This window comes from Phyllostomus discolor, chromosome 3 (assembly GCF_004126475.2).
Source record: "Phyllostomus discolor isolate MPI-MPIP mPhyDis1 chromosome 3, mPhyDis1.pri.v3, whole genome shotgun sequence".
Taxonomy (NCBI): Eukaryota; Metazoa; Chordata; class Mammalia; order Chiroptera; family Phyllostomidae; genus Phyllostomus; species Phyllostomus discolor.
In genome coordinates, this window is record NC_040905.2 from 205,848,809 (window position 1) to 205,861,701 (window position 12,893).

At 39.8% G+C, this 12,893-nt stretch overlaps 1 protein-coding gene across 8 annotated transcripts in view; it reads right to left on the reverse strand.

Annotated features, from left to right (window-relative positions):
* DENND1A (DENN domain containing 1A) overlaps positions 1 to 12,893 on the reverse strand; it is a 490,983-nt gene that overhangs the window by 319,710 nt on the left and 158,380 nt on the right. For 7 of the 8 annotated variants that reach the window (XM_036022196.1, XM_028530073.2, XM_036022199.1 and 4 more), the window contains one exon: positions 10,483 to 10,602. The exons of the other annotated variant lie outside the window; for it this stretch is intronic. In XM_036022196.1, coding sequence (XP_035878089.1) covers positions 10,483 to 10,602 — 120 coding nt within the window. The remainder of the gene's footprint in view (positions 1 to 10,482; positions 10,603 to 12,893) is intronic. 8 annotated transcript variants of the gene reach the window in all.

A 12,893-nucleotide genomic window follows, 5' to 3' on the forward strand; every position in this document is an offset into this window, starting at 1 on the left:
TATATAATTAAACTTAATGTACTTTTCTGTTTGCATGTTATATTTCACAATTTACAAAAGGAAGGCACAGTATTATAATTAAGCTTTTACACAGTAGATGCAATATACAAAGAGCTTTATCAAGCACTGACTGTTTTACTTCATTTTTACAACAATATTCTGAATTAGTATTATCCTCAGTTCACCACTGAAGTACTGAGACAAAGAAGAATGATAGACAAATGCAACATTATTCTAAATCTAACTTTAAGAAGATTTAAAACCATCAAATATAACACCAATGTTCTTTCCATCACAACACAAGCACTGAATCTGAGGAAAGGACAAGTTCAGTGACTCCCACTACATGAAAGTTAAACTACCTATTCAAATGAAAAAACCTCTAGAATTATAATTCCTGGGGACTTTTAATAAAGAGTAAAATAAGATATAAAAACAAGTACTATTTCCAGTGGTCAGGAAACAATGTTTACCTTTACTTAATGAGGATGCTCAATATTCAGTATATTTTCATATATTAGTAAAAAAATACAAACATAAATTTCTCTAAAATTGGCATGCAAAATGACTATTTTTTACAGAGTTGACAGTAAAAATCCTAGCTCATCAGAAAGCTGAGCACTATCGATTATACTTTCTTTAGAGCCTCTTTATTTAAGTTGGAGTTGTTTTTGTTTGCAGTGGCTTTTTGTTTTTTATTCCCCCCAAAAAATCTTGTTTTTCTATGGGACTAGAGTTTTTTTAAAAAAAGGAAACCAGTCATTAAGAGCTCAAGCAAAGAACTACAGGACACTGAATTTCACCCAACTTCTTTTTCCACCACACTTTTAAGTAAGTTTTTTAAGATGTCAAGTTTTTTAGAGCCAAGCATTTTTTGCTGCATTTTGGGCTCATTAATACACATAAAGAGCTAGTTAAAATACCAAGACTGAATAAATGAACAATGGGACAATTAACCCCACATACAAAGCTCCACCCACTTTACTTCAAAGACATCTGAAATAGAATGGATTAGAAACCATAAACGATGCCTCTCAGAATTAATTTTACAATAAATATTGCTTTGTATTATAGATAAGGGATTAAAGATCTCCATGGGGGCAGTCTAACACTTGTGAATTGAGTTAAAACAACAATTGCCCATGGTTTTGCTGAAGGTTTCTGGTACTTTCAAGCCTTATGAATGGGAAATAAAAACCTATTCAGTTTCCATTGCATACTATAATACAGACTTTAATTTTATCTACATTTAAAAATTTCTTAAATGTCTACACAAAGTTGTAAGATATGATTAATTTGTTGTCATTTAGAATGCAATATATTCAAAATAAAAATGTATATTGCTGTTTAGCTTTAAAAGTATTCCCTTTATGCTACATTATTTTTTGCAATTTCCAATACAACTCATGCTAATAAAAAGGGTTACTTACTTTGAAGATGTAAATGTACAAAGTGAAATATGGAAAAGAAAAAGTAAACTAAGTACATTGTTTACTATTTGATTTAACTATGACTTTTGAGACTATTTCCATACTTTCATGTTCAATGCTTTCAGAAGTTAATAACTATTCATTGTCAAGAATTGGGCAATCACACATAAAAAGCAGTTGGGGTTTTTTTTAACCAAACAAAAATACCAAAGTAATCAGCTAAACAACAAATTCACTACAACAAACGCATTTTTTTTTTAAAATGGAAGTCTTAGCAAGAAATAATTTTTCAGATCACTAAGAGCTTCTTCCCTCATAAATCAGTCTCACACAAATAAATTGCACAGTTAAAAACATCCTCAGGAAAGAATATTTAATGATATGCAAAGATGCTTACAATATAATAAGAGAAAAGGCTAGATACAAAACTACACCTACAGCAGGATCCCACTTCAAGAAAGGCAACACCCCTAGTCATTATCAGAGTCATGGGATGAGAAACTGCTTTTCCTCGTCTTCTGAAATTTTCTAAATTCCTCTAATGAGGAGATATATTTTCATAATCTCAAAAATTAGCATCTGAAAAATAAGTGGCTCAGGACTGTTAGAATTGTGGGCTTTTCAAACTTCAGATGGCATAATGATTCTTCTGTTTGATGTAAAGAAGTACACTATCACCTCAGTCTTCTGGAGCCTCTCCCGATGAGAGAGAAATGTCAGGCTTCCAACTGCTTCTAAAACTGAGCACTGGAAGGGCCAGACAACCTAGACGCAGGCTCCTTTTTGTACTCACAAATCTATCTTGCTCATAAAATAAGAGGGTAGCTCAGACCCAAAGGGCAATTTTAGGTGTGAAGCATATTGAGTTACTTTCCTTTCTACCTGCTTCCCACTGAAAAGCAAAGATAAGCCTCAAATAAGTCCTTCTGCTAGCTGTCACTGTTGTAAGGAAAGTGGTTTGCTTGCAGGGAGGTCCAAGAAAAACTGTTGACACTCAAACTCAACCAAGTGGCACCAACTGGCCTCTCCTGTAGAATGAATGTTTTTCCATCACCCACAACAGGTCCCTCATTTGGAATTCTTAGGACTCTTTCTTTCACAAGGCAGGCCCAGTTTTACTGGTTTTCCATTCAAACACAACCTGCATCACGTGTGAACAAAACTGATCATTTTTCTCTGCTCTGTAATCATATGGCTGGATTGTTCACATAACTGCAATGACATTGGCCAAAAGGGGACATGACTCCATGATGCTAAAAGGAGGTTACTGAGTCTTAAAAAACCTTAGTTCCAGGTGGTCTTGGGCTTATTCTCCAGAGTTGGAAGGATCATTGCCATATCCTGGACAAAACTCTGGACTAGGAGTCAGAAGACTGCTATTTACCAGCTAAAGAGCTTAGGATAAAAGCCTTCCTTCTTCAGGCCTCATTTTCATCATTTATAAAATGAGGGTGGGTTGAGGTATATTATTCTAAGAGGGCTTACAGCACACATCTGACTGAGATCACTGTGCAATGGCAAACTACCCATCATGGCTCTTTTAACTAAACATATATGGAGAGATGAACAAACTTCTGAGACTTGTAAATGGTGCTTTGGTGCCAAGAAAATAAAATCTGAAGTTGTGACTCAAAGCCAAAAGAGACAGTTACTGGAAATAAGCCCAAAGCAGATGAGAGTATGAGCTTTGGGTTGCACTTTTCGGGGCTCCAAACCAAATTCTTCAGTTCCTCCTGGTAAGATCTTGGGAAAGTCACTATAATTCTTTCAGTCTCAACCCCTTTATCTCTACAATGGAGATATGTCATGAGGTTGTAATAAAATAAATGAGAATTATGTAAATCATTTGGCATATTAAATAAACGCTAATTCCCCCTTTCCCTTCCACATCCTCTGTAGTGAGTTGTCCTGGCTTAGTATATCCATCCACAAAAAGGTAGAACAATGTTAGCCACCGACAGCAGTTACTAGAGGTAAGAAGATGAGTGAGGTATGGGGAAAACAAGAACCAAATCGAAAGCGTACTCCTAGAGTTCCTAGGGTGCTTTCACTTTGTTGCCCTGTACTAAGCAAGCTTCATGAGCATTAAGACAAGGGAGTGCTCTGCTTTCGAAACAAAGGGAGAAAATACCATGCCTTCTTGTAATGTCCAACTCATTCCGTCTCAAAACGAAAATTTTAGCCAAGGTCATGAAGTTTCAAATACCCATGACTTTGTGCTCAGGTTGCTTGAGGGAAGGACCAGGGGGAGACAAGAAACTGCTTCCTGCTGTGGGCAGCTCTGTGGCTGGCTGCTGGTGCAGAAGACACACCTGCCTTCCCAATGTCCAGCTTCCCAGCCCTCAGCTAGCAGGCTGCCAGGACAGCGAAGGCAGTTCCATTTCCCTTTCTTGTCTTCAAAGGTGATTTTCTTTAAACAGTACAGCTTGTTACTGTTGTTGAGTTGTGGTTCCCCAGAGGATTATATGTTTCTAAGCATGAAGGCATCTGTGTGACAATAAAACAGGCAGCATACCCCAACCACTTCATTTTTTTCAATTAAGGGGAAAAAGTTCTAACCTCCCACAAAGTGATGTTTCTGGTGAGCATCCCCCCAACCCCCTCAACCATGTAAGCCTTTCAGAAAACTGAGAATCTCAGAAAGGGCCCTGGGCCTAGTAAACCAGAGTCTCCACAGGCCCTATCCCATGGGTTGGCTTCCAACAGAAGCCATGTGCCAGGACCCACAATGGGTGGAATTATAATCTGCCACAGCAATCAGGCCTTCTTCCAGCTGACTATCCAGAAAACAACATTGTACCCGCTGTACTTTTAAGGGGAGGAATTAAAAAGAAATCAAACAACCTCAGAGAGATGGAAACACTAGAAAAGCAGAGGAAAGTCTTCTGTTAAATAGTATGAAAGATCCAGGTTTCCCAAATGGCATTTAAGGCAATGGGAAGAAAGGCTGATTTCTCCCAAAGGAGCCCCAGCTTTGATGCCCAAACTGCCCTCAAACATGAGGCTGTGAATTTTTGTATAGCAGGGTACCCTCAGGCAAGACAACTATAAATAGCTTAAAACAAGGATAGGAGATCCATCTGTTTCTGGAATATTTCAGCAGCACCTGCTTTCAAGGTAAAAATCTGGGAGCTGTCCCCACAGCCTTCCTTCCCAACTGCCTTCCCCATCCCCCATACACTTATTTTAAACTAAAGCAGATAACACACAATCCAAAAGGGCTTCTGCCACCACACCTGCCTAAGGAAAGAGTCCTTTGATTTTTCTCCTGAACTATATGTGTTTTAAAAATATTGGAATGGTTAGAGAGAGAAGCCAAAATTTTAAAAGCCAGACTCTTTTATTACATCGAGCTTCTTTTTCTCATTGAGAACTGAGCTTTTCTGTGTTTATAGTAGAAATGAGGACAATACTGATGAAAAACGATGCAATAGTTCTTCCTGCCACTAAGTTAGAAAGTGTTGTAGAAGAAAGATGGTTCCTACTTCACACAATTAATGCTTAAAGACAAGCCTGTGTGCCAGCTTGAATGGAAAGAAGGACAATAACTCCCCCAAAAGGACCCAAGAACATATTTAAGTTATAGTTTAAAAACAAACAAACATAAATAAAAAGAAACAAACAAAAAACTAAAGTTGAAGCTTAAAATTTCTAAACTACCGTAGCTGGTGTGGCTCAGTGGATTGAGTGTTGGCCTGTGAACCAGAGAGTCACAGGTTCAATTCCCAGTCAGGGCTCATGCCTGGGATGCAGGCCAGGTCCCCAGTAGGGGACACCTGAGCGGCAACCACACACTGAAGTTTCCCTCTATTTCTCCCTCCTTTCCCCTTTGTCTAAAAATAAATAAAATTGTAAAAAATAAAATTCCAATCTAAATCAAGGTGCTACTTCCAGAGTGATGTGTGCCACCCCTTCTAACAACCAGAAAACCCCAAGCCTGTGTTAATAGCAATTTCACACACAAAAAGCCAGTTTACACTTGGTCTAACAAACATCAATATTTCTGATGTCTGCTCCAAACCATCTGATGGCACTCCGTTAGCTTTGGGATAAATCCAAAATCTTGAGCACGTCTTCCATAGTCTGGCCCCAAGGCTTTTATGGCATCATCCCTTGCTAATGCCCTCTCATCAAATTCTCATCATTCTTTCATCTTGCTCTGCCTTTCATTTCTCTGGGCCTGTGCACACCAGTTCTTACCACCTTAAGAGCTTTCCTGCTGTTCTCCTCCAGGCAAGCCCCCACTGATCCCATAAGACCCAGTTTAACTGGAAACCATCAGCAACACTTCCCTGATTCTCCAAGCCAGAGATGGGCACTGCCTAATCTGTGACCCCACAGACCTTTGCATGTACATATTTTGTCAAATAGCACTTATCACATTATATTTTAATTAACTGTTTACATAGTCCCTTCCCCAAGATTGAGTGGCTCCTAAGACCAAAAGGCTGGAAGTGAAATGGGAGGTGGATATCAAAATCAGAGGTGGCCTGGGAACGGTGTGCCCAGAAGCATGTTCAATTTTAAACGTGGTAAAGGACAGAAAGTATATATTGTTTTCAGTCTGTCACAGCAAGTCCAGAAAGTTCAGCTCATCAAAACCGTGAGTGAACATAACACCTGAAAGGTTCTCACCACATAGGGAGCCAGGGCTAGGCCTTCGTTCCCGTTTTAAGGGAACTTGAGGTAAATAAAAGCCAAAGACCAAGTGTTATGCACTGCTCGTTCCTGATATATAAAGGTTCTAAGATACTCACTAATTGCATAAAAATGTTAAATGTTAAAAGAAAAATTTTGAATACCATCTTGAAAAAACAAGTTATTTTCCAAAATATATTCTAGTTTCTGAACAATTCTAGTTGGGTATAAAGACAGTTACTCAAACTTTCTCAAGGGCTTAAATAAGATCTGTATACAAAAGGAAAAGCTGTAAAACACAGATATTTTAAAAACTCCTTTATAAGGAGTACAGAAGTGCTGCTGCTGCTGATGATGATGATTATTATTATTCGGCATCTCTCCCATACTACACTGTCCCACCCCACCTACACCAAACAACACGGCGATGTCGTTGAACTCTTATGCTTTCAGTGGGCTTATGTCATTTAGGCAAATCAGAAGCCACACAAAATGGAGAAAAGGCCCACAGACATAGACAATGGGAGGGGAGGATTGAAAGTGGAAGTTGAGGGTAGCAGGTAGGGCAGGGGAGAGTAATGGGGGGGGGGGGAATGGGGACAACTATAATTGAACAATAAAAAAATGGAAAAAAAATTCGTGGTTGACAGGTCACTTTGTTTTATGGTTGAACTACTCCAGAGGTAAATGCTTATACCACATTTGATGCACACAGTGCTATCTGGAAATTCTAAAATACTCACTCACATTCCTGGGTTTATAATGAAGAACAACTGACTTACCCCGTAGTTATCACTCTCCTGGCTGGTGTTTTTAATCTAGTATTAGGTACCACCCAGCAACTGGTTAAATAATATTATGAGGAATGTCAAGGAAAATTAAAATACCTTAATGGAAAAAACTAGTTAACCATGGGAGGAAATATGTATTTGACTTTATGTACCACGGTATTTGTGTTAATGAGACTTGTTTATACTCTAGTATGACTATATTTTTGTAATACATTTTGGGTGTATCTGTGAACAAAACCAATAAAAATTTCTAGCCTTCATGGAGCTTACATTCTAGTGGGAGGAACAGACAATGCCCCTAACAATGAACCTAATAAGCGAATATATAAAAAATATCTAAAAACCTTTCATTGTGAAATTAAGTTTAGATTTTGTAATACTGATGGTCTAGTCCTTTCTGGACAAAGGGTCTGGCACTTAACACTTGATCATCACTGTGAGATTCAAAAGCTCACTTCTTATAATTAATATAAGTTTGATAATATGAACCATGCTTCTGCAAATAACTTCATTTCATATTTTCTCTCTCAGCTAGTGTCCTATGAGGCCTGTCCTCTAACTCAGAGCCTTCAGTGGCCTGCTCTTCCATTCGAATGGAATGCATCTCCCCTGTCTCTGAAAGCCACACACACATTACCTCGGTCAAGTATTAGCTAAGGGCTGGAGATACAAAGTTGCTTAACATACAATCTTTATCCCTAAAGAGTTAACTGTCCAACAGAAGAAAGACAAAGGGTGATCAAGGCTTATGAGTGTATAACTGAAGTATGCAAAGCATCTGGGTGCACCCAGAGGAGGAGGCGATTACCTCTGCCTGGAGAAGGCTGCTCAGGGCGCCTTTGCCGAGCTTGGGAGATGAGTAAATGTGCGAAGGTAGAAAGGCTCAGTGGCTCACATGTACCAGGAAGTGCATGAGCTTGGGAGAACAGTCAGGGAAGAAGGGAGCCTAAGAAGCGAGGATCAGTAGAAGCTATATGTGTAAAGACACCATCACTGGGAGGTACACGGCTCATGAAAATAAATGGAAAGCAAGGGTAGAGGTGGCTGATGAGCAGCCTTGAGCTAGGGCACTGGGCACTAGAATGGTGACTGGACCTCAAGGCACAGGTTAACTAAAGGGAAAGCATCTGAAAAGAGACAAGGAGACCAAGCAGCAAAAGAGGACAATGCTAATAATGTAAACCAGACCCAAATTGTGCTGGTGTTCTCTTGGCAAATTCTCCACTCTCCAATGCAACCCAGTCATTCAGGGTTACAGAAGACCCTTCCATTCACGTCTCACCCCAGCAACACTCCCAACCCAAGCACAGGGAAAGTGGATGCCCATTACACGTGCACAAGCTGGATGGGATACAGTGAGACTTCCACCTCGAGTGGTCAATACCCTTAAAGTGCGTATCCCAGTATTCATATAGCACTCTTTATCACCACAGTCACTATTCTCTGGTGCTAGAGTATCAGTAGTGATACTATACTATGAGACCATTCTATGTATTACATATATAGCATACTGCAGTGTGATCACCCATCTCCCCAGCTAGTCTTGGGAACTCCTTAAGGGCAGGGACTAGCTAATAGGCTGAAATAAATGAATGAATTAACCCACCAAATTGCTTCCATAGTTCCAAGCTAGTATAACAGATAGAGAACACACCAACTGCTGCTATTTTTCATTCTAAATGGCTGTGGCATGAAGGCTACTCAACAACATTCTCATAAACATGAAGTCCATTATGCTCCGTATAGACACACAAAGTCAAATACTAAAATCAAAGAAGAACAATTTTTTAATCTAAATTTTTTTAAAGATTTTATTTATTTTTTGGAGAGAGGAGAAGGGAGGGAGAAAGAGAGGGAAAGAAACATCAGTGTGTGGTTGCCTCTCATGTGCCCTATCCTGGGGACCTGGCCCACAACCCAGGCCTGTGCTCTGACTGGGAATCAAACCAGCAACCCCTTGCTTCGCAGGCCAGCACTTAATCCACTGAGCCACACCAGCCAGGTAATTTAAATTTGTAAATAAATCGTTTTCTACTCCCAGAAGCTGTGTGACTGCAAGTGTCAGTTCAGAGTCATCCCCCACCCCCGCATCACACACACACACCAGCTTTGAAAGAAAAAAACACCGTAACTCAAAACATTTGGGGAAAAACACCTGTCTGCAAAACTTTAAGAATTTGGTTTAAACCCTCATCTCCTCTAAAAAAAACACTTAAATATGCAGTGTCCTGGCCAAGGCTGAAATATAATATTAAGTAAAAATGGAAAATTAAAAAAAAAAAAAAAAAAACAAGAAAAAGCCAACACTACTAAATCAAAAAGTAAATAATCACTCACGCCAGGTCTAACTCGCTAAGCAGGCAGTCCTCGAGCTGGGCTACTGCGGCACGCTTGGGAACAGCTGTGCACATTTCACCTCGCCAAGCACCCTGGCTGGGCTTCCTTGCTACTGCCAGTTCCAACACTTGCCCTCTAGTGCCCCCATTACAGATGCTATGCTCGGCGACAGAGAGAGTTAATTTTGCTGATTAAAAAAAATAATAGTATTTGTGCAGAGAAACACAAAAGTAGCAGTTAGGACTGACAGTTACTGGGCAAAGGCACGGCACTCCAAAAGCCAGCTCTCTTCCCCTTATGGTACTGTAACGGTATCTGTGCTTGAGAGGTGGAGGCGGGTGGGGAGCTGTCTTTTTTTTGGTGAGGAGAAGAACATACAGAGACTAATGCACAGAGAACTACTCTTTCTGGAATTCATAGAGGGTCTGGCCTTTTATCCCCAGACTGAAGCCCAAGACTGGGGACCCGGGTTTTGTCAGGGGCGCCTCCCTGCTGTCCTGCCCTGGGCTGCTCCACATGAGCAGAGAGAGACAGGAGGCAGGCCCCTCTGACACCTACTTAACTGAGGCAGATGGAGAGGAGAGTGTGTGGATGCCTTTACTTCCCCCTCAGGAGGCGCCCAGCAGGAGCCCACAGAGCCAGCGGCTCCAAAATCCGATTTCCACACATCCTCCCACCCCAGAACACTCCTTACCCTCTGGCAGGAGGAAACAGAGCATTAAGTGAGTGTGGCTCTGGTGGATGAAGGGGGTTTTAGAAGACCAAAAGAAGCCTTCTTACAGGATTCAGCCCTTTTTTCAAACCTCTCCAGAGGTAGCCAAGTTGGGAAACAGTCACTCACTCATTGACCCAAAGGGGGCAAGGGTGTTACTTTGAGGAGGACACAATCAGTGTCTGCGAGACGTCCTGAGCCACAGACACATACTTTATTAATAATCTTACATACACAAAATGTCCAAGGGAAAGCCTAACAGGCTAACTTCTGACAGCTCCAGATAACAGCAGGAGGAACTGAAGCCATGCTGGCTCTCCAGCTTCCCCAAACTCCACAGAAGCAATGGTCCCTTTCCCACCCCAGTGATGGGATACAAATAAATAAATACAATTATCTGCAGAACTTAAAGTGCAAGGACAACACTATGAAGTCCTTCTCCCCAAGTGCAGTGACTTGTGGGAAACAGATAGGAAAATGAAAAGAGCAGCTGGAAAATTTAATTACAGAAGAACAACGCAGAAGCTGACATTGTTTCACAGAACTAGCCAATTGCCAAGCCCTTCTTCCTTACCTTAAGATACAGAAGCAGCTCTTAGCTCCTGAAGATAAGCGGCAGAACCCGAATCTCTGTTTGCTGTCAATGTCAGTGAGCACGAACGTGAAGTTCTGGCCAACTTGGCTAACTGTGAGGCTGCGGCAAAGACAGAACAAAGGGAAAAATGAATGTGCAGTAAGTTTCTTGATAAAGTATCTAATCATGACAAGTCGTTGAACCTGTAACATTTCCCTTCTCAGTGGAACTCTTTATAAATGAACTGAAAATTTACACACTTCACGGGAACAGATTGTGAGCTAGTAAAAAAAGAAAAAAGGGCAGCAAGCAGCACGTTCTAGTGGCCGCCTCCTTGGAGCTACCATACCTTCTTCTACTTACCGAGTTCAAGCAGGTAGCACTGTAAATCATCCCATCAAATCCTGAAAGGTGCATTCTATTAACCTCATTTTATAGATGAGGAAATAGCCTAGAGTGGCAATGCCTAAGGTGCCAACTGGTAAACTGCAAAACACTGGATTTTAAACCTAGGGCTAACTAACACCAAAGCCTTTTCTGCCACCTTGCTGTTAACTAACTGATCATTAATTTGCTCATCTGACCATTCCTCTACAGCAGAATTTGAGTTTCTGCTATGTCTTGGTCACAGAGTGAGACACTTCATATAAACCATCTCATTTACTCTCAGCAACAACACTGGAACTTAGACATTCCCATTGTACAGAAAGGAACACAGAAGGAGCCCTGGCCGGGTAGCTCAACTGGTTAGAGCATCATCCCGATAGGCCAAAGTTACAGGTTCAATCTCCAAACACAGCACATACAAGAATCAACCAATGAATGCATAAATAAATGGAACAACAAAACTGATGTTTCCCTCTCCTCCCCTCAAATCAATCAAATAATATTTTTAAAAAGATCATTTAAAAAAGAAAAAAAAAAAACAAAGGACTGAATCAAGTTCACAGAGCTACTGAGGGGAGGAGCTGGAATTCCAAAGAGGGCATGGTTAGCTATTAGTTTCCTTAAATTCCTGTATCTTTCAAAATTTCTTAATTTATGAGGAATATATTTTACATTTTACAGAACAAAAATACTAAATGTCTTAACAATGCAATATGCTTTCTAAGAAATGGAAACAAGGTTTGAAAGAAAAAAAGCTAAGCCCTGACTGGTGTGGCTCAGTGGTTTGGGCATCAACCTGCAAACCAAAAGGTCACCAGTTCAATTCCCAGTCAGGGCACATGCCTGAGTTGTAGCCCAGGTCTCTGGATGGGGACATGTGAGAGGCAACTGATCAATGTTTTTCTTGTGTATTGATGTTTCTCTCCCTCTTTTTCTACCTCCCTTCCCCACTCTCTAAAAATAAATAGAATCCTTTTTTTAAAAAAAGCTAAAAATTCCTGCATTAACACAAAAAAATCAGCAACCACCCAAAATAGCAACATAAAATAGAAAGTATCTGTTTCAATAGATTAAAAATCATATTACTAATCAGATTAATCCATAAACTCTTTTTTTTAAGAGTTATAAAATGTTTTAAAATCCACTTCTAAAAATCAGTTTACCAGTTAGCTTGGACTCCTCTTTAAAAATTTAAATATTCCAAATTCTAGTGCGTAAATTTATGCCAACATAATATTTTAGAATTTGACATTGACTTTTTCAAAGAAACTCATTGTCATATTGTAGTTTACATGTTGCATTTTACAAAATATACTCAAATAGGTAACATATTCAAATAGATGCTCTCATCTGTAATTCACTTTATAAATCGTCAGTGGGAATAAAAAAATCATAGTTCACCAGGCCTTTTCCAAAGGTAGGCTTCCTGAATCTTTGGATACGATATGAATTAAGTTTTCAAATATGGATAACCTTTCTATCTAAAACTCCCTCATATAAGCTGCATAAGAAAATTAAAGAGGTTTTCAAGGTATCCTAGCACAAAAGGTCAATAGACACTCCCTGGTCATGTGTAAGGAAACAATTCTGTCCCTTTGAAAGTCGTTAGAGAGTACAAGAAAATGATTCAGAAAGAAAATAGTGTTCCACTCTCTTTTTTTAACTAGAAGGTGAACGAAAACAAGGTGGCAATTCAAAAGCAGCATGGTAATAAAACAGGTGTAAGTAATGCTATCCCTGCACCTTACACAGCCAGGAGAAGGAACACATTCCTATAAAAGTTATAGAGCTGTCAAGGGGACACCAAACGCTACTCTCTTATGGCTGTTATGTTTTATCTATAAAGCTTGGATACTGTGTTACTATGGTGATTTAATACTATGTTTTAAAGGGGGATTATATGATTAATTTTAACAAGGTTGAGAACTGAAGATGTGTGAGAAAGAGGATTCTAGCTCACATAATTAAAGTGATGGGGGGGGGGGAGTGGGCCTCATTGGGGAAAGAGAAAAACCTGTAATATT